We start from the raw sequence: 27502 nt of genomic DNA, 5'->3' as shown, positions 1-27502 counted from the left end.
ATTTCCTGTAAGTTTTGGAAATGGGAATGTGGAAATACGCGTCTGAAAGATCCAGAGAAGTAGTCCACATTCCCGGAAGGATTGAAGCCCTGATGGATCTGTTTGTTTCCATTTTGAAGTGGGGAACAATAAGAAATTTGTTCAGAATAGATAGGTCTATGACTGGCCTCATTCCTCCAGTCTTCTTTGGAACCAGAAAAAGACGGGAATAAAATCCCGGAGACAGAGTTAAGATCGACACCTCCTCTATTGCAGCTTTTTGTAACATAGTGTCCACTTCTACTGATAGAAGTTGACACTTGACTGGGTCTTGTGTATGAGACAAACTTATTGGAACTGCAGATAGAGGAGGTGGGTTCTTGAACTGAAGTGTTAATCCCCCTCGAATTATTGACAGCACATAACAGTCTGAGGTAATTTTCTTCCACTGATTTAGGAAAAAACTTAACCTCCCCCCTACTGGTATTGATTTTTGAGGAACTTGTTGTAAATTTTCCCCTGGGGAAGCTGTCAATAACGTACGAGGGGGCAAGAACCTAGGTACTAGACCCAGGTTTCTTGGAACCCTTAAAACCACCAGAAGGCTTACCTGAGCTTTTTCCTGAGTTATTGGGTTTGTTCTGCGGTTTGCCGTAGTTATTCTTCCTTTTCTTAGCAGAAGAAGGAGGACCACCTGAAGCAGAAGTACTATTAGAACTAGATGTAGTATTAACCGACCTCTTGCCATTAGTAACTTGTACACTAACTTTGACTGGAGGAGGGTTTTTGCTGAGTTCCTCTTGAACCCGCTGTAAGGGTAAACCAAACATCTTGTCAGAGAGTGGAGATTTCAGTAAAGAATCTTTCAAAGGCTCAGCTATAGAAATGTTTTCAAGAAACTCTGCTCTTTTAGATAGGGTGCAATTAGCAATAGAACCCATTAAAAGCAACTGAGATGAACCTAAAGCTTTATCCAGTTGAAGTAAGAAGGATCCTACTTCTGCTGGAACAACCGAATCTTCGCTGTTAAGCAAATGTCCGGTTGCAGCTAGAAAATGTTCGGCTGTGCCAAGAACTTGAGAAGCACTACGAAGGAGATTCTCAGTCTTTGACCAAACAGGTTGAGTGAGACGAAGACCATCTACTGGCTTTTTTCCCAATAAAGATGACATAGATTTGTCACAACTGGGAACAAGTCTACCCAGTGAAGAATCAAAGATATCAAAATCCTTGTACTTAACCTGATCAGTAAAGGATGACATTCCAAATCCTAAGATATTGTTATTAGAAACCTTTTCACTAGCAGAATTAGCGATACCTTCATTAATAAATTGTAAAGCAAAAGCCATATGGCCAGATTCAGGAAAAGAATTGTGAGAAGTCACAGTATCCTGAGAAATACCACAGGAAGCCTCAAAAGTTGAAGAAGGTTTCTTCGGCTTGGAAGGAGAGAGAAAAGGGATATGTGCTTCATCCCTCATCAAGGTATACACCTTATCCCTAAGATCCTTCAAGGAAGGAGGATCCTCAGTCTCCTTGGTGGGAGGTTGTTGAGCTGACTTAGAAGAAGGCTCAGGGGCCGTCTTCGATACCTTGGGAGAAGAAGAACTTTCAACATCCTCATCAGTGAGGAAAGCCCTTTCATGACTCCCAGGGGAAACAGAAAGCTCGTCATCCTCCCTCTCATCACATTCTACAGACTTAGCTGGAGAAGGTTGATGAGAAGAAACTCTATTTTCCAGTAGAGTCATACGACTGGATAGAGTATGGAATTCTGCCTTGAAAGACTCACCAAAGTCTAAAAGTAACTTCTGTAAACCATCCAAAGGTGATGCATGATCAGAAACCTGAGTACCATGTGAAGAACTAGAAGCTTGAGAGTCAGGTACGGTGGTAGGAGCTACTGCAGAAGTCAAAGATACTGCTACGGGTAGAGCAGGAGCTAAAGGTGGTGCAGTAGCTACCCCAGAAGGGGGACCATAGAAATTGTCCCTATAAGGCCAAAAACCAGGTTGGTTTGGCATAAACCCACCATAAGGGTAAGACTGTGGCCAAGGTGGCTGAGACCATGAGGGTAAAGGTTGTGTGCCCGTGTTGGGAAGCATATACCCACAATAGGATAATGGGGGTCTAGAACCTGGCAAGTTCAAGCCCATAGCTGTACCTGGGACAGAACTAATAGTACCCGCTGAATTAACAGACCTAGATAAAGTATGAGTCACCGAAGTTGACGTAGGTACCCCCCCAAAATGCATGGCCGAACCTTGTGAAAGGGTCGGATAGGTAGCATTACCAGACACCGTTGTCGAAACTCCGGTCAATGTACTGGTAGTTTGGGGGGGACTTAAAGGTAGTGACCCATCTAAGAGATAGTCCGAACCAGGAATACTTACATACGGACTATTCAAATTAAAGTCCATAATAAATTTTACTTTAGTCAAAAAAACACAAATAATTTGTTTAGAAATTTAAACAAAACAAGGGAATATATTTCCAATAAAATACACAATATATATGAAAAGCAATTAAGCTATTCAAAAAACTAAACACTTCTCTGTTGAATCTGTTTGCTGTGCACGTGTGACCGATGTCGCAGATGGAAATTGAATGGAAGAATATGGGCAAACAGGGGTATATGTCCGGACCAGTGAGAATACGTTTATTTTTAGTTGGGATTTTCCATCTGACCTATGACGCAATTGGGGTTACACTCAGAATTTATGATGGTAACGTATTTATAGCTATAAAATCTGTCCTGCTAATCAACTTATGGTATGGAAGTATACAATGTAGTCATGATAGTGGAAATTGCTACATTGTACCTCACTAAAAGACACTTGTACAATTCAAATGTTCATGTACATGTTCAAGCAACTTGTACATGTAGGATAATGCTTGTTTGTCTTCAAACATAAAAATGTTTAGATTTTGATTTACAAACACATTAATTGGGGGTGTAGAATGTGGATGCTTTGGGATTTTCAAAATTTACACTACCCAACCAAATATCACAAATATCACATAGCCATGATCAAGGAAAATGATTTAATCTTTTTACAATGTTTTAAGAACAACAAAATATACATAATTGTTGTAATACTTACAAACAAACTTCTTCTTCTGCATCTTCAAAATCCTAAATAGAAAATAAAATACATTGTAGTTGATATTTGATGTATGAAGTCTGAACTTGTTTAAAAAGAAAACTAAATAATGACATTCATCTGTAAATTAACAAATATTTTTATACATTGTACATTTCTATAGCCTTTGAAAAAATGTATTAAAAGCATATAATAATAAACCTTAAAACTATTTTTTTTCTCATTTTTTTGTTGTATTCAGAAGTTTTGATTTTTTTAAATATAATTAAATATTGATTAAATATCTGTGATTATTTCAAATAACGAATAATTAAACTATACCATGCAAGGCAGATAATTTTGCCCATCCTTCGATTCTATCCATTTAACATTTATCTGTTTTTGTTCATATTTAATGGATTGACAAAATTAATACCAGACTTGAGATATTCATCATGTTTTTAGTCCAGCTACCTATTACCTTTAATACACGTTATACCACTAATAGCCTTAATCATTATTGTCCGAAACACAAGCACTTTGTCTCAGAAAAAAATTACATTTATGCCTTTATCTAACACAAGGTACTTAACTTGTGATTTAGAAAAATATCAGCCGGTGGCAAAATTCCGTTATATATGCCTATTTACATGATTTCTCAGCTGTCAACACAACTGAAACTTGTTATGTTGTAAATCTAAATTGATTTATCTTCACAGTGGTGTATAACACGCCTACTCTTGTTGTCAGATTTATCCATGGCAATCCTATCCAAGAATGTCAATTGTAATTATTTGAAACAATTTTAAGTTGTGTTGAAAGCTGACATGGCCGAGAAAACAGCATATAAAGGATTTCGTCAACAGCTGACATTTTTCTACAATCAAAAGTCAGGTACCTAGTGTTATATAAAGGTATAAAGGATTTTTTTTTATGAGACAAGTGCCTGTGGTCCGAAACATGAATGAAATATTTGCCACTGGACATCAAGCTAATGAACAACATGGATGCCAGGTTATCTTATATCTTTGTATAATAACTACTACATGTTATGCGTTGAAGTTGCAAAGTTCTGTGAATATGATTTACTCTGTTCCTGGAAAGAACATCTTGAAATGTCTTGGAATAATATTCGGATATTCCCAGTATAGGCCATACATATTGTCATTTACTGAGAGTCAGTGCCTCTTTTTCATTCATTTTTGTGAATATTAGTTGGACAACCATTTGCTACTTTGAGGTTTGATGTAAATGTAGGAATCTTACCTCGTCGTTCTCGTCCCCAGTGGCTATTTCTTCTGTTGACATGTTATTAGTAGCCATAGTCCGAATTTGATTTCGGAGTGTTTCTGAATTTAACCTCATAAGTAATGTAAAACCTCGAAACAATTATTTGTTTTGAACTCTTCAATGTAGAAGATGTAAAAGGTTAAACATCAATATTTCAGAAATTTGCGAAATAGCCAAATGGCAGCTGGAAGTGAAAGTTCAGTTACAGATGTGTTAATCGGCGAATTTGAAGAATGGCAAGCATCAGAATCTTCAGAGGCAATATTTTTGCTAGAAGTAAGATCAAATATCAATACAGATTTGATTAAAAAATTGTCATTTAAAGCATAATATCATCATTGATATCATGCGACAGGAAAACACAATAAATGAAATATAAATAGGATAAATATATAATTGAAAAACATGTTGAATGACAGTATCAGACAGTGTTACCTGTGAGAAAAAATGCTTTAAATCAGCTGTATAAATAATACTACTTTATACTAATTCTAATTTAAATCAATTGAATAATTTGGAATATTATTTTTTGAATGACTATTAAAAAACATCCCACTACACTGCTAAAAAACAGACTGACAGATATATAGAGTAATTTTAAATTCAATATGATTATGAATGACCACAGGTGACATAGTTAACGGAACATTAACAGATTAAGACATGGCTATATATGCTTTATGATGTCATATATTTTCATACAATGCACTTATAGACGAAGAATTTTTTTTATGTAACAATTTGATTCACCAATTTTGAGAGTTTTTAGGATTTAACTACAACTGACCTCCAGTTTGCACAGATTTACTGAAATTAAAAATTAACATACATAAAAAAACCATTTATATGTGAGTGCCACTGGTTTTCTGCTGCAAAGCAACTCATTGCGGAGGTGTATTTTGTTTTCTGGTCTATGTGTCCGATCGTTTGTTCGTCCGTCTGTCTGTCTGTATATCCCTCTTCAGGTTAAAAAAGTGTGTCAAGGTAGTTTTTGATGAGGTTGGAGTCCAATCAACTTGAAACTTAGTACACATGTTCCCTATGATATGATCTTTTTAATTCAAATGCCAAATTAGATTTTTTTTAGAGCATGAAAAGAAATCCATACCTGCCAACTTTCACGATTTAGGCGTGTACTACACGATTTTGACCCTTTGTCACGATTGCACGATCGTGTTCCTGAAAAACCCTCTAAAACACGATTTGGTGAAAATCTACACGAAAAATATTGTTGTTCCCGATTTTGAACTGTGTCCAATAGAGGAAAATCGTGTTCAGCCAATCAAATTGTGTGTTTCTCATGATCAAATTAATCAGCCAATCAAAAAATTTTCTCTCAAGATTATTTTAACATGCTAGATATTGAACTTGTGTTGTATTCCTCTGTTTGTTGGTCAGAATTGTAAAAACGTGAACATGGCAAATGATTTTTCAACTGCAAGGAGGTTCTTACACAGAATAAGAATAAAAGCATGGCTGATTGACAAACTTCAATGATGCAGTACTATCATAAATATAATAAATAGTAGTTTATTCACTAATTTATTGACATTACATGTACACTTGCTGTAACATAATTTTATTTATGTATACAATCATTTAAAGTATAATGTACTATTCATTATTTTTCACATGGACCCCCACCCACATCAACATGAGGAATCCCTTAAATGAGGGACTTCCCTTAGTCAAGGGGTCACTCTTGTAAAAAATTAAATAGAAAAATGTAGATTTATTAACTTAAAAATGGGAAATTCTTACATTATATTAGGAACAGCTTTTCTAAATGTAGAGTCCTATTATTTTGAATAATAAAGAAGATATAAGGCCAAGAACATATCAAAATTCTTGGACATGTGTTGACCATATAATACCAGATAGATCATAAGATATATACATGTAGTTCTTTGGGAAAAGTTTCTTTAAATAATATCAATGTGTGCTCATTTGTACTTAAAAAGTGGTTTTTAATGTCCAAAAATTGAGGGGGGATCCCTAGGTGTTGTTCCCAACCTGATAAAGGTCCTTCTTTGTGTATAATTTTAAATTGGAAAAATTAACAACTATTTAGTATCCTTTCACATGAAAATAATTCCTGGTCCTACAGTTACAGCTACATCTTCATATTTTCTGCTGATATAATAACTAGAATCATGCAAATAAACTTAAGAAAAAGGCATGTAAGCTCATCTTACAAATATGACACTTTTTCTAGACTACAAAACAGCACGCGCAAAGAAGTCGTCGCAAAGAATTGTAACCTTTGAAATTGTTGTTGCGCGCTAAAACCCCCATGGGCATTTTCAAAAGTTGGCAGGTATGGAAATCTATCACTCATTGATTAATCTACCAGAGTAAAAAGTTTATCTGCTAAACTGATGGATAATTACATGTTTCACATAAAAAAAAAATGCCTGTGATTTCGTGTTTATTAAACATGTTCCCGTTTGAATGGTTTTACACTAGTAATTTTGGGGCCCTTTATAGCTTGTTGTTCGGTGTGAGCCAAGGCTCCGTGTTGAAGGCCGTACTTTAACCTATAATGGTTTAATTTTTAAATTGTTATTTGGATGGAGAGTTGTCTCATTGGCACTCACACCACATCTTCCTATATCTATAAACATTTATAATAATTTTTTCAATCTGTTCAAAAAAGATAATAATTTAATCAGAAAAAGTTTGTTTAAAAAAAAAAGTATTGTTTGTATGAAAATTTGCATCTTTTAGTTTTTATACGACCGCAAATTTTGAAAAAAATTTCGTCGTATATTGCTATCACGTTGGCGTCGTCGTCGTCGGCGTCGTCGTCGGCGTTGTCGTCGTCGTCGTCGTCGTCCGAATACTTTTAGTTTTCGCACTCTAACTTTAGTAAAAGTGAATAGAAATCTATGAAATTTTAACACAAGGTTTATGACCATAAAAGGAAGGCTGGTATTGATTTTGGAAGTTTTGGTCCCAACATTGTAGGAATTAAGGGCCAAAAAGGGCCCAAATAAGCATTTTCTTGGTTTTCGCACTATAACTTTAGTTTAAGTTAATAGAAATCTATGAAATTTTGACACAAGGTTTATGACCACAAAAGAAAGGTTGGGATTGATTTTGGGAGTTTTGGTTTCAACAGTTTAGGAATTAGGGGCCAAAAAAGGGCCCAAATAAGCATTATTCTTGGTTTTTCGCACAATAACTTTAGTTAAAGTAAATAGAAATCAATGAAATTTAAACACAATGTTTATGACCACAAAAGGAAGGTTGGTATTGATTTTGGGAGTTTCGGTCCCAACAGTTTAGGAATTAGGGGCCAAAAAGGGACCAAAATAAGCATTTTTCTTGGTTTTCGCACCATAGCGTTAGTATAAGTAAATAGAAATCTATGAAATTTAAACACAAGGTTTATGACTATTAAAGGAAGGTTGGTATTGATTTTGGGAGTTTTGGTCCCAACAGTTAAGAAAAAAGGGGCCCAAAGGGTCCAAAATTAAATTTTGTTTGATTTCATCAAAATTGAATAATTGGGGTTCTTTAATATGCCTAATCTAACTGTGTATGTAGATTTTTAATTTTTGGTCCCGTTTTCAAATTGGTCTACATTAAGGTCCAAAGGGTCCAAAATTAAACTTAGTTTGATTTTAACAAAAATTGAAACCTTGGGGTTCTTTGATATGCTGAATCTAAAAATGTACTTAGATTTTTGATTATTGGCCCAGTTTTCAAGTTGGCCCAAATCGAGGTCCAAAATTAAACATTGTTTGATTTCATCAAAAATTGAATAATTGGGGTTCTTTGATATGCCAAATCTAACTGTGTATGTAGATTCTTAATTTTTGGTCCAGTTTTAAAATTGGTCTAAATTAAAGTGCAAAGGGTCCAAAATTAAACTAAGTTTGATTTTAACAAAAATTAAATTCTTGGGCCTCTTTGATATGCTGAATCTAAACATGTACTTAGATTTTTGATTATGGGCCCAGTTTTCAAGTTGGTCCAAATCAGGATCTAAAATTATTATATTAAGTATTTTGCAATAGCAAGTCTTTTCAATTGCACAGTATTGTGCAATGGCAAGAAATATCTAATTTCACAATATTGTGAAATAGCAAATTTTTTTTTAATTAAGAGTTATCTTTCTTTGTCCAGTATAGTAAGCAAGAAATATCTGCAAGAATTTTTTTTAATTGGAGTTATCTTTCTTTGTCCAGAATCAACTTGAATCTTTGTTTTATACAATATACAATGTATATTCACTTTTTACTACCAACTGATAAATTTAAATAATCTTTACCATTCAGTGATAACAAGCAGTTTTTTTACATCTTAATATTTTATGATGTATTTAAATGAGTAGCAATTGTTGCAAACTCCATTAGAATATTTTAATTGAAATTAGTTTTGGAATAAGGGAAAGGGGGATGTGATTAAAAAATTGGGTTCAATTTTTCTCATTTGAAATTTCATAAATAATAGAAAATTTCTTCAAACATTTTTTTGAGAGGATTTATATTCAACAGCATAGTGAATTGCTCAAAGGCAAAAAAAATATTTCATTAGACCACATCCAATCTGTGTCAGAAACCTATGCTGTGTCAACTATTTAATCACAATCCAAATTTAGAGCGGAATCCAGCTTGAATGTTGTGTCCATACTTGCCCCAACCGTTCAGGGTTCAACCTCTGCGGTCGTATAAAGCTACGCCCTGCGGAGCATCTGGTTTTATTTAGTTATAGAATACTTATAATATACATTGATATATAAAAATCACCATTTTTAGGGGTTTTTTTATAAAAAAAAATTTTGGAAATAGGAATAATGTTGATTTTTTTCAGAAATCAACTTTTATTAATGTTTGAATCAGTGTTTACTTTTAACAGATTGAAAATATAATACATTCAAACTCATATACAGTTTTAATATTAATAGTCAACATGTTATTTCCATCAATTAAGCAGATACATTTTTTGCTCAGGTAAATTAATCAATGAGTGATAGATTTCTCTTACAAGAAATTTAAAGGTCCCAGTGTATAAACTATACAGAAAACAATACCTGTTGTATTTGTTAGATGGGACAATAGAACTGCCAAAAGTTTAAATGGACAAGTAACTATCAGGTGAATCTATGGAAAGGTTCAATAGGGTTCGCAATAATAGCTATACCTTAAACATTTTAAATATCTTATTAATTATAATTTTCTGTTTTGTCCATTTTTCAACATTTACATGTTCAAATGATGTTTGAAGTTCAGAATTTGTAGAATGAGCTATTATTTTTCTTCAGACAAGTACAGATGAAAATAATGACATTGTGATGCTGATGTTATTGGCTTCAGAACATGAATTTAAACTCCATATACCAAAAGGTAAAGAGTATACTAGAGTCCAATTTTTCATAAAACTATAGTGTTAACACATGTATATATACATGATATACATGTACCTCATTTTTAGCTCACCTGGCCCGAAGGGCCAAGTGAGCTTTTCTCAATACTTGGCTTACGTCGTCGTCCTTCGTCGTCGTTAACATTTTACATTTTGAACTTCTTCTAGAGACCCACTTAATGGAATGAAAACAAACATGGCATGAATGTTCCTTATGAGGTGCTGAACAAGTGTTGTTACTTTGTAGCCGATCCATCATTCAAACTGGCCGCCAGCGGGGGACTTAGTTTAACATAGGACCCTACGGGAAATGCATACAAATGACTTCTTTTAGAGAACCACTGAATGGAATGAAACCAAACATAGCATGAATGTTCCTTATGAGGTGATGACTAAGTGTTGTTACTTTGTAGCCGATCCATTATTCAAGATGGCCGCAAGTGGGGGACTTAGTTTAACATAGGACCCTACGGGAAATGCATACAAATGACTTCTTTTAGAGAACCACTGAATGGAATGAAACCAAACATAGCATGAATGTTCCTTATGAGGTGATGACTAAGTGTTGTTACTTTGTAGCCGATCCATTATTCAAGATGGCCGCCAGTGGGGGACTTAGTTTAACATAGGACCCTATGGAAAATGCATACAAATGACTTCTTTTAGAGAACCACTGAATGGAATAAAACAAAACATGGCATAAATGTTCCTTATGAGGTGCTGACCAAGTGTTGTTACTTTGTAGCCGATCCATCATCCAAGATGGCTGCCAGCGGGGACTTAGTTTAACATAGGACCCTGTGGGAAATGCATACAAATGACTTCTTTTAGAAAACCACTGAATGGAATGAAACCAAACATGGCATGAATGTTCCTTATGAGGTGCTGACCAAGTGTTGTTACTTTGTAGCCAATCCATCATTCAAGATGGCCACCAGCGGGGGACTGAGTTTTACATAGGACCCTATGGGAAATACATACAAAGTCTTCTTTTAGAGAACCACTGAATTGAATAAAACCAAACATAGCATAAATGTTCCTTTTTAATGAGGTGCTGGCCAAGTGTTGTTACTTTGTAGCCAAATTTTATCTTTTTCTTAAATGATTTTAAAAACCCAGGTAGAATCAGGTTCAAGATGGATACAGGCTCTTGAGAAAAAATGTGAGAGCCTCTAGTTATGAATGTCACCCATACTATATCCAGAATTCTAGGGCTATTTCCCCAATACTATGGATTTAAATAATTGATTGGGTCTGAAAAAACTGTCATACAAGTGAAAGGTACAGGTATAAAATGCCTGAAAAATTGATTCAACCAATCACATTAATTTGCAAACTCAGGAATATAACCATGATCATAGTCGACCACTGATTAATACCAAAATTTATCATTTGGAAAGTTTAAGATTTCTTCAGAATTTTGCCAGTATGTAAATGTATTTCTGATATACATGTTTTCTGCTCTTTGGACAGGTTGTTGTCTCTTTGACACATTCCCCATTTCCATTCTCAATTTGATATAACATATTGATGTTTTAAAAATCCTTGAAGTTTGATACAGTTATTATTTCGATAAGATTCAGTATTCATGATGTACAATGTAGTTCTTATATTTTCTGTGTATTTCTTGTTAATGATAGTTTCACAAATTTTTGTATAAAGTAATAAAAACCTTTAACTCATATTACAATTGCTTAACAATCAGGCATACTGTCTAGAACAATTTATGTTTAAATTCTGCCCATGTTGAATTAGCTCATTCAAAGTATTTTTGGTACTGTCGTGACTGTCACATAGTTTAAAACAAATGTAAAATGTTGGTCTTGTAATTGACAATGTGATTAAACAGGTTATCCTGACTATGATGGTACATTTTCTGTGGAAGCAGACCCTGCAGTCAAGCTATGGAGCACAGCCTTGAATGAGGTAAATGACATTCAGAATGATTTGAAACTTTGAATTATTCAGTTGATGTATTCAAATCATTTTTAGCTCACCTGGCCCGAAGGGCCAAGTGAGCTTTTCCCATCACTTTGCGTCCGGCGTCCGTCGTCGTCCGTCGTCCGTCGTCGTTGTTAACTTTTACAAAAATCTTCTCCTCTGAAACTACTGGGCCAAATTGAACCAAACTTGGCCACAATCATCATTGGGGTATCTAGTTTAAAAAATGTGTGGCGTGACCCGGTCAACCAACCAAGATGGCCGCCACGGCTAAAAATAGAACATAGGGGTAAAATGCAGTTTTTGGCTTATAACTCAAAAACCAAAGCATTTAGAGGAAATCTGACATGGGGTAAAAATGTTTATCAGGTCAAGATCTATCTGCCCTGAAATTTTCAGACGAATCAGACAATCCGTTGTTGGGTTGCTGCCCCTGAATTAGTAATTTTGAGGAAATTTTGCTGTTTTTGGTTATTATCTTGAATATTATTATAGATAGAGATAAACTGTAAACAGCAATTATGTTCAGCAAAGTAAGATTTACAAATAAGTCAACATGACCGAAATGGTCAGTTGACCCCTTTAGGAGTTATTGCCCTTTATAGTCAATTTTTAACCATTTTTCGTAAATCTTAGTTATCTTTTACAAAAATCTTCTCCTCTGAAACTACTTGGCCAAATTAATCCAACCTTGGCCACAATCATCTTTGGGGTATCTAGTTTAAAAAATGTGTGGCGTGACCCGGTCAACCAACCAAGATAGCCGCCACGGCTAAAAATAGAACATAGGGGTAAAATGCAATTTTTGGCTTATAACTCAAAAACCAAAGCATTTAGAGGAAATCTGACATGGGGTAAAAATGTTTATAAGGTCAAGATCTATCTGCCCTGAAATTTTCAGACGAATCAGACAATCCGTTGTTGGGTTGCTGCCCCTGAATTTGTAATTTTGAGGAAATTTTGCTGTTTTTGGTTATTATCTTGAATATTATTATAGATAGAGATAAACTGTAAACAGCAATTATGTTCAGCAAAGTAAGATTTACAAATAAGTCAACATGACCGAAATGGTCAGTTGACCCCTTTAGGAGTAATTGCCCTTTATAGTCAATTTTTAACCATTTTTCGTAAATCTTAGTTATCTTTTACAAAAATCTTCTCCTCTGAAACTACTTGGCCAAATTAATCCAACCTTGGCCACAATCATCTTTGGGGTATCTAGTTTAAAAAATGTGTGGCGTGACCCAGTCAACCAACCAAGATGGCCGCCACGGCTAAAAATAGAACATAGGGGTAAAATGCAATTTTTGGCTTATAACTCAAAAACCAAAGCATTTAGTGGAAATCTGACGGGGTAATAATGTTTATCAGGTCAAGATCTATCTGCCCTGAAATTTTCAGACGAATCGGACAACCCGTTGTTGGGTTGCTGCCCCTGAATTAGTAATTTTGAGGAAATTTTGCTGTTTTTGGTTATTATCTTGAATATTATTATAGATAGAGTTGAACTGTAAACAGCAATTATGTTCAGCAAAGTAAGATTTACAAATAAGTCAACATGACCGAAATGGTCAGTTGACCCCTTTAGGAGTTATTGCCCTTTATAGTCAATTTTTAACCATTTTTCGTAAATCTTAGTTATCTTTTACAAAAATCTTCTCCTCTGAAACTAATTGGCCAAATTAATCCAACCTTGGCCACAATCATCTTTGGGGTATCTAGTTTAAAAAATGTGTGGCGTGACCCGGTCAACCAACCAAGATGGCCGCCACGGCTAAAAATAGAATATGGGGGTAAAATGCAGTTTTTGGCTTATAACTCAAAAAACAAAGCAATTAGAGCAAATCTGAAAATGGTCAATTGACCCACTAAGGAGTAATTGTCCTTTATAGTCAATTTTTAACAATTTTCATAAAATTTGTAAATTTTTATTAACATTTTCCACTGAAACTACTGGGCCAAGTTCATTATAGATAGAGATAATTGTAAGCAGCAAGACTGTTTAGTAAAGTAAGATTTACAAACACATCACCATCACCAAAACACAATTTTGTCATGAAGCCGTCTGCTTCCTTTGTTTAATATTCACATAGACCAAGGTGAGCGACACAGGCTCTTTAGAGCCTCTAGTTTTGTTTTGTTAGGAACGACATCAAAAGTTCAATGAAGGATAAAAAACTTAATTCACATAGTTTTTTCACTGACCCCCACACCCCCCTCTTAACTTAATTTGGGAAAAATTGATTGACCAATAGGGATATATGTAAAATCTATTTTGGATAAACAGAACTTGCAGCAATGTTGACCCCCCACCCCAAAACTATTTGATTTAATTTTTTTTTATCCTACATGGATCTTTTGATGTCGTCCCTTGAAAGCTTCACATACTTTATGATGTAAGCATATGTCTTTTGTTGAAATCCATTCTCATATATCATGTATATTATTTTTTTGATCTTAGTATGAAGGACAATGAGACAATTCTACATTAAGAGGAGATATTTATCATTGTCATACTTTTCATGACTGCAACTGATCACATTTATTTTAGTCATTGGTGTATAATTTATTTTTGTGAAGTATGCAATCAAACTTGAGAAATTATAATTATGAATGTTTAATTAAGTGGATTAGAGCATTGATACATTACAATAACTTGTACTTTTATCACGATGAAGTGGACATATTATAACACAAACTTACGTATAATATGAAAAAATAAGAAGATGTGATACTTGTAATATATAGGCACATAAAATACTTTTAAAATACATTTTATCAAGTTATTGTTATTTAATAACCTTACTATAAGTTGATAGATGAAGTATTGATCTTAGCATAAGATAATAAATTGATTAGGAAAATCCTCTTCCTAAGCGTGAAATCATGATATTATAGATGTTTTGCTAATTAAAATAAGTATTGTATGACAGTCATGTTGAGTCATCTGACAAAGAAAACAAATTTTACAATATTATTCTGGAGTGAAATACATGTATCCCAGCTAATCATGAAATTTAATTGGTTTAATTGACATATAATAAATTGAATAAGATATATTGATACAGAAAATTGAACATGTATATTACTGCAATCTTGGATTGATATTTTGTTTTGAAATATTTCTCTCTCTAAAAGAATAGATTTTCCACTTTCAGTTTTTGGAGGATTTGTTATAAATTTTTATTCCCGCGCCATAGGCCCATAGCACAGGGGACATTAAGTTTTACCCTTGTACGTCTGCAAATTTGCTCCAGTTCTCTATCTTAAGTTTGCCTCAACCAAATGTTATGAAACTTATACACAATGCTTATTACCACAAAACAAAGATCAAGATTGAATTATGGTGCGGTCACTTTAACCATTCTAAAGTTATGCTCCTTTATAAATGGAAAAATGACAAAATATTTAGGTTCCCTTCTGTAACTTAAGTTTGCCTCAACCAAATGTTATGAAACTTATACACAATGCTTTTTACCACAAAACAAAGATCAAGATTGAATTATGGTGCAGTCACTTTAACCATTCTAAAGTTATGCTCCTTTATAAATGGAATAAAAATGACAAAATATTTAGGTTCCCTTCTGTAACTTAAGTTTGCCTCAACCAAATGTTATGAAACTTATACACAATGCTTTTTACCACAAGATACAGATTAATTTGAATTTTGGTGGTTTCACTTTAACCATTTCCTCCATTGAAATTTTTTTGCATACTTGATTTGCATAGGATTTTTCCCAAAAATGTTGAAAATATGTTTTAAAGTATTAAGGCATTGCAAAAAACAAATATTTCATCAAATAAATTTAAGTTGAATATTCCTATGATATTCCTTTTCATATTGAATACAAATTTTGTTAAGTCTACTGCAGACAATTTGTAGTCAAAGTGTTTCAACTGAGGTACTACACAGGCGTCAAAAGTCGTCATTATGGAGTAAAGAGGGTGGCGTCATAAAGCGTCATTATGGAGGGAAGGGTTAATCATTATCATGTTATGTCCTTTATAAATTGAAAAATAGCCAAATTTTTAGTTTCTGTTCTGTAACTTAAGTTTGTCCCAACCAAACATTATGAGACCTATATACAGTACTTATAACCTCAAAACTCAGATCAAGTGAAAATTTGGGTAGCATCAATATTATTGTTCTTAAGTTATGTCCCTTTAAAATGTTGTATGCAAGCAGGGGCATCATCTGTGTCTATGAGGACACATTCTGCATTAATTCTTATTGATTCATACCTAAATAGACAATTAATAGTAGATACACAAATGTTGTGCCTTACTCATCATTGCTCATAGTTGAAGGCATTTTAATGAACTATAGTTGTTTTGAATTTGATCTCTTGTGAACAAGGTGGAAGAGTTGTCTCATTAGCAATCATACCAAATCTTCTTTTTATATTGGCATATGATGTAACCTCCATGCATTATTTTATCATTCTGTTATCAAACATTTGTCCTGACTTTTCATCAGATTTTTGGTACATTTTTGGTCAGATGATGACTTACAGATTGAGTTTGCATGGAGGGGGCTCATTTTCAAACATAGATAAATTCAACTCATTCCTATCAGCATGATCCAGAACTGGTAAAATATCAGGGGAAACTTCAAAATTATTTATTTTCATGAATTATACTCACTTCAATCCAGACATTGACTTTATTTAAAATATTAAAAAGAATTTATATACCGATAGCTGTATAGTATGGAGACAGTCTTTGGTTTTTTTTCTCAAATGAAGATGTAAGTGTTATATACAGATTATTTAGACAGAAAACCAGTTTGTTTTTTTAAATAGTTTAATCAGACAATTGAGCTGTACAGATATAAGCTGTATTGATTATTGTTAAAAGACATAAGATATGGTATAACATCTATAGATCACTTTTTGGTCTTCAACAATAAGCACAACCCATATTGCATAGTCAGCTATAAAAGGCCTCAAATTGACTTATGTCAAACAATTAAAAAGAGAAAACTAATGGCCATATCATGTTTATGAACAAAATAAGGAACACAAATAAACATCATATATCTGTTAATTCATTTTAGTTTATAACAAGTGTAAGTATATTCTTACAAAATCTTTATCATTGCTGATCTGCAGAAGACATCATTTCAAGTGGAGATAACTCTAGCTGCCTTTATATTCACAAACTTGACTACTGTAGGCTTTTCTATTCTGTGTAAATCTTTTACCAGTTCAAGAAGTTATTTTATATCTTCTGTAAAACTGAAAGTTTGCTTTTAGTAAGACTGAAATGTATGTTAGGGGTTGTTTTTACTTTGATTAAAATTACCCAATTCACTTAGGTTCAAGGTAATTGAGTCTATACTTGAACTAAAATGAATCTTGGTAAGTTTCAATTTTCATACAAGCAATGGGGTTGTTACCTGGAGGTGAAATTTAAAGATAATGTTAATCAACTTAAGCTTAAGTGCCTAAATGGACCAGATATCTTACTCTTTCATGCCATTAAATTGTATTTAAATGTAAAAAAAGCTCAAAATTGCATCACCTAGCCTCTATTTCTTTCAGTTCTTGGTTGACTTGAAAGACAAGATAAAACTTTCTGATTTCCTGAAAAAGTGAGTATTTTATACCACAGCAGTTATTGTAAAGGTCAGGTTATAATTATTTTTTTTTTCAAAGAAAACAAATGGTTCTTTTATACTCAGTTTTAATTCTTGTAAAATTTGGATGAATTTTAGACTTCCAACATGTTTTTAAACAACCTCAAAAAAAATTTGCGGTCGTATGGTATGACGTTGGTGTCTTTGTTGTCATCGTCGTCTTCATCTTCGTCCGAAAACACATTGGTTTTCGCACTATAACTTTAGTTTAAGTAAATAGAAATCTATAAAATTAAAACACAAGGTTTATGACCACAAAAGGAAGGTTTGGATTGATTTTGGGAGGTTTGGTCCCAACAGTTTTGGAAGTAAGGACCAAAAATGGGCCAAATAAGCATTTTTCTTGGATTTTGCACCAATATTAATTTAGTATAACTAAATAGAATCTATTTTGGGAGTTTTGGTCCCAACAGTTAAGGAATTAAGGGCCTTAAGGGTACCAAATTAAACTTTGTTTGATTTCATAAAAAATTGAATAATTGGGGTTCCTTGATATGCAGAATCTAACTGTGTATGTAGATTCTTAATTTTTGGTCCCTTTTTCTTTTCAAATTGATCTACATTAAGGTCCAAAGGGTCCAAAATTGACTTTAACAAAAATTGAATTCTTGGGGTTCTTTGATATGCTGAATCTAAACATGCACCTAGATTTTTGATTATGGGCCCAGTTTTTAAGTTGGTCCAAATCAGGGTCCGAAATTAAATTTTGTTTGATTTCAACAAAAATTGAATCCTTGGGGGTTCTTTTATATGATGAATCTAACCATGTATTTAGATTTTGGTTATTGGACCATAATAGGTGAATGTCTAATTTAGAATTTTTAAGTTTTTAAGTTTAAGTTCTTAGACCACATTCATTCTGTGTCAGAAACCTATGTTGTGTCAACTATTTAATTACAATCCAAATTCAGACCTGTGTCAAGCTTGAATATTGTCTCCATACTTGCCCCAACTAGTCGGGGTTCGACATCTGGCCCGAGACCACAATTAATTTCTCTATCATTTCTTTATAACGTTTTGTCGCATTTAAAAAAATTTAACTGTTCTTTTTGTCTAATTTTTTGTGTGTGTAATGTACAGTACAAGTCCAAAGATATATGCATTTTTTCTGAAAATTGCATCTTTACATCATACAAATTTGGCCAATACACATCCCTACCCCTATAGGCAAGTCAAGAGATGTTCCGAAAAGTGTAAATATAACCTTTTTGCACCTGGCCTAATCACTCTTTCCTTATTGAAATCAGTTAAAATAAAACATCCAAAAGTTTATTTCAGCTCTCTTCTTTCATTTCCACCCCAGAAAAGCTAAGAAATGAATGAGAAAGGGAAAGAAAAAAAATAAAGAAGAAATACACTATAACTAAAGGGAACTATATTCGTGAACAACGAAAAGAAGGGTCATTAATTGTGGTCTTGGGCCTATTAGGGGCCAAAAACTTGACCAAATCCAATAAAACTTGGCATGATTTAAGCTTAGTGTATTATGAGTCAGTTTACAAAGTTTCAAAGCCATGTGATATATATTATAGAAAATGTGGCATTTTTTATATCTCAACTTTGGTTGCTAAATTGTGACGTTGAAATAGAAAAATTTCAACTTTCAAATTTTGGCTTCAAAAATCCCCCCAAAACACCAAATTGCACTTTTTTATGTCTCAATGTATAAGAAATTATCTATTCAAAGTAAATGATAGCATACTTAATGTATGAGACTTATAAAAAATTGACAAAAGTTAATTTTATATGTGCCTATGCCAAAAAATAGAGGTTTTCAAATGAAGCGAGGCCTTATATGAAATGTAATATTTTCCACTTACAACAATTTTCTGAAGTTTTTAAGTTAAAACAAAACATTTAACATATCATAAATGTTCTTTTCATGTAAAAATAAGTTTCAAATAGCATAACACATGAGTTTTACATGGTCTTAAGCAATGTCAAGCTTAAAACAACAAGTTGTCAATTTAGGCTGTTCTCTATATTTCCATATTTAATTGCATATAAATGATATTGGAGATGGAAATATGCTTCTTTTTGCCCGAATCCTTGCTGAGATATGATCAAATATGAAGCCTGGATGTAACAAGACTGTTGCTTTTAACTATATATGTAGACAGTATGGTCTGATGCAAAGTTTTTTCAATTTTCTGTTTAAAACCTGCTTGAAATTTCAGTCTTGAAATGCCAATATTTTAACCACCAGCCATCCAACAGAAGAAAATAAAGGTATTCTGTGAAACAGACAAGTTTAAACAACCAGTAATAAGTGCTTTTGATATAGATTCAGTGCAGTCTGTTTAAAGAAATACAATTTTTAAGTGCATATAACTTCTTATTTCACTTGCTTCGTACAGACCGCTAGACATAGACTATTAAAACAGTCCATTTTGTACTCTTTTTATGCTTTTATCCACTTTTCTTTGTGTTCAGAGTTCACAAATGAGTAAAACACATGAAATAAATACCACAAACACAAATAGATATCAGAAAAAAAATGTCAGAGAAAAATTAAGGATGCTGCTTTTGCAAAATTATTGAAAAAAGTGAAAAAGCTACTTTTTGGGCATATCAGCTGAAAAAGTGACTTTTTTTACAAATTTCTATCAAATAAAAGTGGAAATCATTTCTTCTCATACAGTTTGACAAATAAATACCAATAGATCATTCAGAGAAGTTGTCAAAGTATAATTTCAAAATTTGCTGAAATGCACCTCTTAGGCCCGAGACCACAATTAATTTCTCTATCATTTCTTTATAACGTTTTGTCGCATTTAAAAAAATTTAACTGTTCTTTTTGTCTAATTTTTTGTGTGTGTAATGTACAGTACAAGTCCAAAGATATATGCATTTTTTCTGAAAATTGCATCTTTACATCATACAAATTTGGCCAATACACATCCCTACCCCTATAGGCAAGTCAAGAGATGTTCCGAAAAGTGTAAATATAACCTTTTTGCACCTGGCCTAATCACTCTTTCCTTATTGAAATCAGTTAAAATAAAACATCCAAAAGTTTATTTCAGCTCTCTTCTTTCATTTCCACCCCAGAAAAGCTAAGAAATGAATGAGAAAGGGAAAGAAAAAAAATAAAGAAGAAATACACTATAACTAAAGGGAACTATATTCGTGAACAACGAAAAGAAGGGTCATTAATTGTGGTCTTGGGCCATCTGGGGTTGTTTAAAGCTGCGCCCTGCGGAGCATCTGGTTAAAAAAGGTTTAAATTTTCATTACCAAATATCAAATGTGTTTAAAATACATATAATGGTAATTGGAGTGACTTGTTCATTGTGTACACTTAATAGTACATTTGTATCGGTGTGCCAAGTACAATTTAATACCAATGTACACATGTATTTATGAAAATGTTGTCTTCATGCTTCATAATAAAAAAAAGGAAAAAAATGTAAATTAAGACAGTACAAAAGTAACTGATCCAGTACAATGAATAAGAAAAGAAATTACCAGGATGCACAACAAAATTTCATGGTCACAGAAGACTCGTGCTAGGGCAAAGCATTCTCTGAAAAAGACATATTTCATCAATTTCTAATGATTGTTTGATATTTGCTGTTGATTGTTTATTGCTGTGTTTACTGCTCTGCTGTAATCTGTGTGATTTATATAATGAATAAACCTTTCTGCTGTGTTATACAGGGCTGTTGTTTTACATACCAACAAGAACACAAGATCTGAACAAAGACATGTAAGTTATCCATGGTTGAATAGACAAATTTCCATACAGTCAAATACGTATACATGTAGTCAAAAACTTTTGAAAATACCATCACTAATAAATTTAGATCTTTTTCAAGTATTAGTAAGGTTTTCCATATTAATCATAATACAATTGAATTTGTTAGGTGTTGATTGATGCAGCATATCGCATGTAGGTTTAGGATGCATGGTGTTCAACATTTAAATGTTACATGAATTGTTTCAATCTATCAACATTATTGTGTTCTTGCAAAACTTGCTCCAGCCTTTTGAAAAAAATCTAAATGCACTTTATCTGCTAGCATTTAAAGGAGTTTTTAAGAGTCAGTTATGAAAAAAAAGAGGGGAATGATACGCAAGGAACAATGAACTTTTATAAGTGAAAGAGAATAGCCAAAACTTGACTAACAAATATAAATTAATTTGGGAAAAAGGGGAAAGGGGGGTTGGGGGTAGAAACTTCAGGTGCTTCAAAAGTGAAAACAGTTTCTGCTCTATATGCCTTTGCAACACTGATTATATATTATGTTTACTCTTACAGATGTCTAGTGATGATGATATTATGGAAGAGGATGAGGAATCTGAGGAGGAAGAAGAGGAGGAGGAGGTTCTAACATAAATAAGCACACTTTTCTTCAATGGAACTACTGTTCTTGAACTAAAGATAATTTCAGATAATTTTTAGCTTTCTTTTTGATATTTTGCACTGTTTTTACCTTTCTTTGTATGGAGCTAGAGATACAATATTAAGGGGCAGCAAAAAATATTAAAATCAATAATTATAAAGGGGGTCACAAATTCACAATCCCAATGATGAAAAAAGAATATTCAGCAGTCAAAACAGATAAGAGTAGAAACATGCACTCCATATTACAACAGGGATGAACTTATGTGTTCTAGATGATTAAGCTATCCTTACTCCAAGGGGGAACACTGACATATTGCTGAGAACAAGTAAAATTCAGTAATAGTCTAGAGGAACAGATACATAAGATGTTGCAGAATGTGGTAGACTTTTGTTAGGGAAATGCTTCTGTAATTTAAAATTCAAAAAGCACTTCTTAGTCAGAAAAAATATGCTGGTCCTTTATGTGATAGCAGAGCATTTTGTATTTTGATTCATGTCCTTTATATTATGATTTCCTGTACATTTTTAGCTCACCTGGCCCGAAGGGCCAAGTGAGCTTTTCTCACCACTTGGCGTTTGTCGTCCGTCGTTGTCGTCGTTAACATTTTACATTTTGAACTTCTTCTAGAGAACCACTGAATGGAATGAAACCAAACATGGCATGAATGTTCCTTATGAGTTGCTGACCAAGTGATGTTACTTTGAAGCGGATCGATCATCCAAGATGGCCGCCAGCAGGGGACTTAGTTTAACATAGGACCCTATGTGAAATGCATACAAATGATTTCTTCTAGAGAACCACTGAATGGAATGTAACCAAACATGGCATGAATGTTCCTTATGAGGTGCTGACCAAGCGTTGTTACTTTATAGACGATCCATCATCCAAGATGGCCGCCAGCAGGGGACTTAGTTTAACATAGGACCCTATGGGAAATGCATACAAATGACTTCTTCTAGAGAACCACGGAATGGAATGAAACCAAACATACCATGAATGTTCCTTATGGGGTGCTGACCAAGTGTTGTTACTTTGTAGCGGATCCATATTCAAAGATGGCCGCCAGCAGGGGACTTAGTTTAACATAGGACCCTATGGGAAATGAAAACAAATGACTTCTTTTAGAGAACCACTGAATGGAATGTAACCAAACATGGCATGAAAGTGCCTTATTAGGTGCTGAGCAAGTGTTGTTACTTTGTAGCCGATCCATCATCCATGATGGCCGCCAGCAGGGGACTTAGTTTTACATAGGGTTCTAAGGGAAATACATACAAATGTTTTCTTTTGGAGAACCACTGAATGGATTGAAACCAAACAAAGCATGAATGTTCCTAATGAGATGCTGACCAAGTGTTGTTACTTTGTTGCCAATCCAACTTCCTAGATGGTCACCAGTGTGGGGACTTAGTTTAACATAGGACCCTATGGGAAATACATACAAATTTCTTCTTTTAGAGAACCACTGAATTGAAACCAAACATAGCATAAATGTTCCTTTCCTAATGAGATTCTTGCCAAGTGTTGTTACTTTGTAGCCAAATTTTATGGTTTTTTTATATGAATGCAAAAACCCAGGTTGTTTCAGGTGAGCGATACAGGCTATTGAGAGCCTCTAGTTTTAATAATGAAGCTGACATGCACATATACATGTGTTTTATAATTGTATTCAATATTTCTTATGACATAGGAATGTATGATGGCTGATGATGATGCTTTCACAACAGAATGGGATTTAAAGGTTGCTAGAAAGAAGGTATATGCAAGTTCTATAAGTATTTACAACTTTCTAAAGGGAACATTTATCTCCATTACTTAAGTTCCCTGAATACACGGTTCAATTTGAAGTCTTATCAATAAATTGTGATTCATGTATAACTATTTAACTATTGTGGTAATTTGACGTTTAAAACCAGTGATGGTTAGTGATTTAAAAATAATAACTACTGAAATCATGTTATAAATGTGAAATGCTCATTTCTTGAATAATCTTCATGGAATATAGAATGAATGGTGGTACAAATCATTTTGATTCAGAAACCTGGCACTTTCCAGAAAATTTCACCCTTTTATATCTGTAAACTATGTTGTGACACATTTGGTAGTCATTTTACTTTCATTGTAAAGTTTTCTATATTGAGATACTTTATTATTTCAGAAACGGTGGGCTCAGAAAGAAGCAGAAATAAGAGACCAGATGAAAAAGGCAAAGCTTTCTCAAGGTAATATTTATTTTTATACCCCCACTTTAAAAAAGGGGGGTATACTGTTTTACCTCTGTCTGTCCTTCCGTCAGTCCGTCATTTATACCCCTGCTTTAAAAAAGGGGGGTATAATGTTTTACCTCTGTCTGTCCTTCAGTCAGTCCGTCAGTCCGTCCGTCCCATGAATATTTTTCGTCGCATTTTTCTCAGGAACTACAATACAAGGATTTCTGAAATTTGATTTCAGAGTTTATCTAAGTCAGCTATACAGTGTGATGCGTTTTCAGATTGATTACTTGACAACTTCCTGTTTACCGAACACATGTATGATTTTACACATGATAGCCAAGTTGAAAATTTTCGTCACATTTTTCTCAGGAACTACAATACAAGGATTTGGTTTCAGGATTTATATAAGTCAGCTATACCGTGTGATGCGTTTTCAGATTCATCACTCGACAACTTCCTGTTTACCGAACACTTGCATATTTTTACACTATAAGTATTATCCACTTGCAGCGGGGGTATCATCAGTGAGCAGTAGCTCGCAATTTCACTTGTTGAGATTTCTTTTAGAAATGCAATATAAAAATAGGGGGACTATACAAAAGCAGGGTTCCCACTGGCAGTCACCATTTTTGCAATTTGCGAAAAAATAATAATTGTGCCAAAGAGACAATAAAGATAATAAGTAGAAGAAAAACCATCAGGCTAAATACAAAAAAATGACAAAACAAACAACAGTCATCAAAACAATGCATAAGAAACAAAACATGAGCAAAACAAACTACCTTAAAATAGGGAGGTTCCCCTTAAAATAGGGAGGTTTCCCTTAAAATAGGGAGGTTCACCTTAAAATAGGGAGGTTTCCTTAAAATAGGGAGGTTTACCTTAAAATAGGGAGGTTCCCAGTTGATTTGAAATGGTAGGCATATCTTGCACCACATGTGGAACTTATATCTAATGTTTTACCTTTATTATTTGTGACACAATCTGTTCAGGGGTCACGACCATGTTATGATATTGATATTTTTCTTCAGGTGCTAGTAGTATGGATAAAAAACCACCAGAGAATATATTTACCAGCAATGCTGCAGCAGGGATATTAACCAATGATCTTGTTAGAATCATGGAAGAAGAACAGGTAAATTCTAAACTTGAAATTTACATTTAATGAAAGAAATGTATGTAAACATTGACATTTTGAAAACACACTTGTTTGATGAGGAATGAAAATTGCAAAAACCGTTAGGCCAGAGAAATACATATTGAAATTTCTGCCTCTTGATTAACCCTCTATGTAATTGCTGCCCCTACATTATTTTATTGCATTGCAAACACAATTCATTGAAGAAACAAAGTTATTGTTTTTTAATCATCTGGACGACTTATAGTTTTCATTGTTAATGTATTAAAATGTTAAAAAGACTGAAATGAAAAGTATTATATAATGATTTCTCTAATTCTTCGTCAATTTATCCCTTTACCTATTGTATAAAAAAAAATTAATCAACGTGTGGTTCGTTTGATCTCAGTACTTTATGACGTCGAATTTTCTTGCTTTCCTCTGAATTTCCTATTGTGACAGCATGAAAAAAGGCGATCATGTCTGATGACGTCACAAAGAAAGAACACATCTCTTGCAGATCATCCGAAAAAAAGGAAGAAGTTTGCCTGCATAATGTTAGAAAATCATTAGAGAAACAGATTCCACCACCAAATCTTGTGTAATACTATATTTATCCACTCTCGACAGTTAAATTTTAAATATTTAAAATGCTAAGGCAAGCCTCAGGTTTTAATTTTGAAAATTTAACTGTCTTGAGTGGATAAATATCGTAGTACACTCGATGCAGTGGTAGAATCTATAGTTATGTATGTTACACATAATATAAACCTTATAGAAGCAGTTATACATTTGTATATTATAATTTTTTTTGTTTTCAGGAATTAAGTTTTACAGCAGAACCTATAGATGATAATATATACAACTGGAGGGTTAAAATATTTCGTTTTGATGCTGAATGGTAATAACATAACATTATTTTTGACATTTTAAATTCAGTCATAAAGGTGTTAATTTCATACAGATCATTCCAAATATGTTGACTCAGCGGACATAATAACAAAAGTTAGACTCAACAATCTGGCAAATACCACAAATCTTCAGTACTTGGGTTAAATTTATATACATTTGATTTATTGTATGATTCCAAAGCTCTTTCTTATGTGCATTGTAACCAAATTTACAAGTGTCTAAGTTTTCTCCTTTTCTTATTGATATTTTATAACCTGAAAGTGCTGTTTTTGTAGTTAAATAAACCTACCATAGAAAATTAATGAATATTTTATTCACAATGTTGTTGCTTTCCCATCAAGGTTAACTATGCATTGAAGCTCAGAGATGTGGGACACTATCAACAAATCACTGACTATTACAGGAAAAGACCTTTGAAGCAAAACTGTCAATTTGCCAGACATACACAATTTTAAATATAAAAATAAATAATTTAAACATGTAGACATCCACATAGCACAGCAAGATATCCGTTTATTTAGATTGTTGAAAGATTCCTTGTTCTCATTTGAAGTTAAACCTCTATCCAACAAGTAATTCTATACATAATTATTACAATTTAAAATTTATACATTTTCAGTGGTTTAGCTGATGATCTCCTGCAGATTCAGTCCAAATTTGGATACAATTATATAGAATTAGAAATGGTAATGTATACAGATTGTAAATTTAAATAAATATATACATTCATAAACGATACTCTTTATGTCTTTAAATTTAAGAAATGCGTTGTTAGATATTACATGTAACACAAAATGATACTGCTTCTTTAAAATAGTTTTTACATAGTATAAAAAAAGTATAAGAAGTCAAACTTTCAACATGGAATGTTATATGAAATAACTCTATTTTACATTGTTATTGATATTTTTTCAGACATTTGAAATAGATTTGTATCCATTTTATCCACCTCTAGTCAAAGTGATGAGGCCAAGACTTCAGGTACAGTTACCTTAAGAACATGTCACTAACAAGTAAAAACAGCATGGATATGTATAATGGCTTCAGCAATATAGGATTAAAACAACTGTTATATAAATTTACCAATGTTAACTCCTCTAAATTCTATGTAATACCATTTGAAACATATTTATCTGTATTAAATTATAAAAGAAATCACGGGCAATGTTTGCAGTAAAATTTTCTAGATGTGATGAAGCATTAAGGTAGCACTCCACAGTTAGAAAATTAAATTAAAAATTAGCCACAAAATGTTTTTTCATCTCCTATTCCTGGATTTCTAATACATTAACCTTACTGTTTGTGTTGTACATGTGCATATGTTTGTAAACAGTATCTTCCATAGAATTGATTTTTCAAAGTTGAAAGGGTGAAAAATAATTCCTTTTATGTGTATCCATGGCAACATTCTGCATTTATTTACAATAAAATATTGCAAAAAGGGGGTAAACATGTCACATATCCCCCCAAAATTTGGATCAAACTAGAATTTCAATGCCTTTGAGTGATACCTTTTTAGAAACTGTTTGCATAGATCTTCCTAATGATCAAATAAAAAATGGGTGTCTTTCGCCTCATTTTTTCGTAAAATCTAATCACAAAGTTCGTGC

At 33.2% G+C, this 27502-nt stretch overlaps 2 protein-coding genes across 2 annotated transcripts in view; one reads left to right on the top strand and one right to left on the bottom strand.

The window, feature by feature from the left end:
* The window catches only part of LOC134700406 (tetratricopeptide repeat protein 39B-like), a 56171-nt gene extending 51736 nt beyond the window's left edge, over nucleotides 1–4435 (bottom strand). The window contains exons 1-2 of the mRNA XM_063561805.1: nucleotides 4329–4435; nucleotides 3084–3115 (exon numbers count right to left, since the gene is read on the bottom strand). Of these exons, the coding sequence (XP_063417875.1) occupies nucleotides 3084–3115; nucleotides 4329–4427 (131 nt within the window). The 5' untranslated portion in view covers nucleotides 4428–4435. The remainder of the gene's footprint in view (nucleotides 1–3083; nucleotides 3116–4328) is intronic.
* A 61-nt stretch (nucleotides 4436–4496) lies between these two features.
* Nucleotides 4497–27502, top strand: part of LOC134700419 (uncharacterized) — a 71208-nt gene continuing 48202 nt past the window's right edge. The window contains exons 1-12 of the mRNA XM_063561814.1: nucleotides 4497–4628; nucleotides 9622–9703; nucleotides 11572–11648; nucleotides 17207–17256; nucleotides 20962–21010; nucleotides 21563–21628; nucleotides 23341–23406; nucleotides 23809–23872; nucleotides 24895–24998; nucleotides 25802–25881; nucleotides 26512–26578; nucleotides 26808–26873. Of these exons, the coding sequence (XP_063417884.1) occupies nucleotides 4530–4628; nucleotides 9622–9703; nucleotides 11572–11648; nucleotides 17207–17256; nucleotides 20962–21010; nucleotides 21563–21628; nucleotides 23341–23406; nucleotides 23809–23872; nucleotides 24895–24998; nucleotides 25802–25881; nucleotides 26512–26578; nucleotides 26808–26873 (870 nt within the window). The 5' untranslated portion in view covers nucleotides 4497–4529. The remainder of the gene's footprint in view (nucleotides 4629–9621; nucleotides 9704–11571; nucleotides 11649–17206; nucleotides 17257–20961; nucleotides 21011–21562; nucleotides 21629–23340; nucleotides 23407–23808; nucleotides 23873–24894; nucleotides 24999–25801; nucleotides 25882–26511; nucleotides 26579–26807; nucleotides 26874–27502) is intronic.

This window comes from Mytilus trossulus, unplaced genomic scaffold, assembly GCF_036588685.1.
Source record: "Mytilus trossulus isolate FHL-02 unplaced genomic scaffold, PNRI_Mtr1.1.1.hap1 h1tg000138l__unscaffolded, whole genome shotgun sequence".
Lineage (NCBI taxonomy): Eukaryota > Metazoa > Mollusca > Bivalvia > Mytilida > Mytilidae > Mytilus > Mytilus trossulus.
Note: the sequence above shows the minus strand (reverse complement) of the source record. Positions and strands in the feature narration are given on the sequence as shown.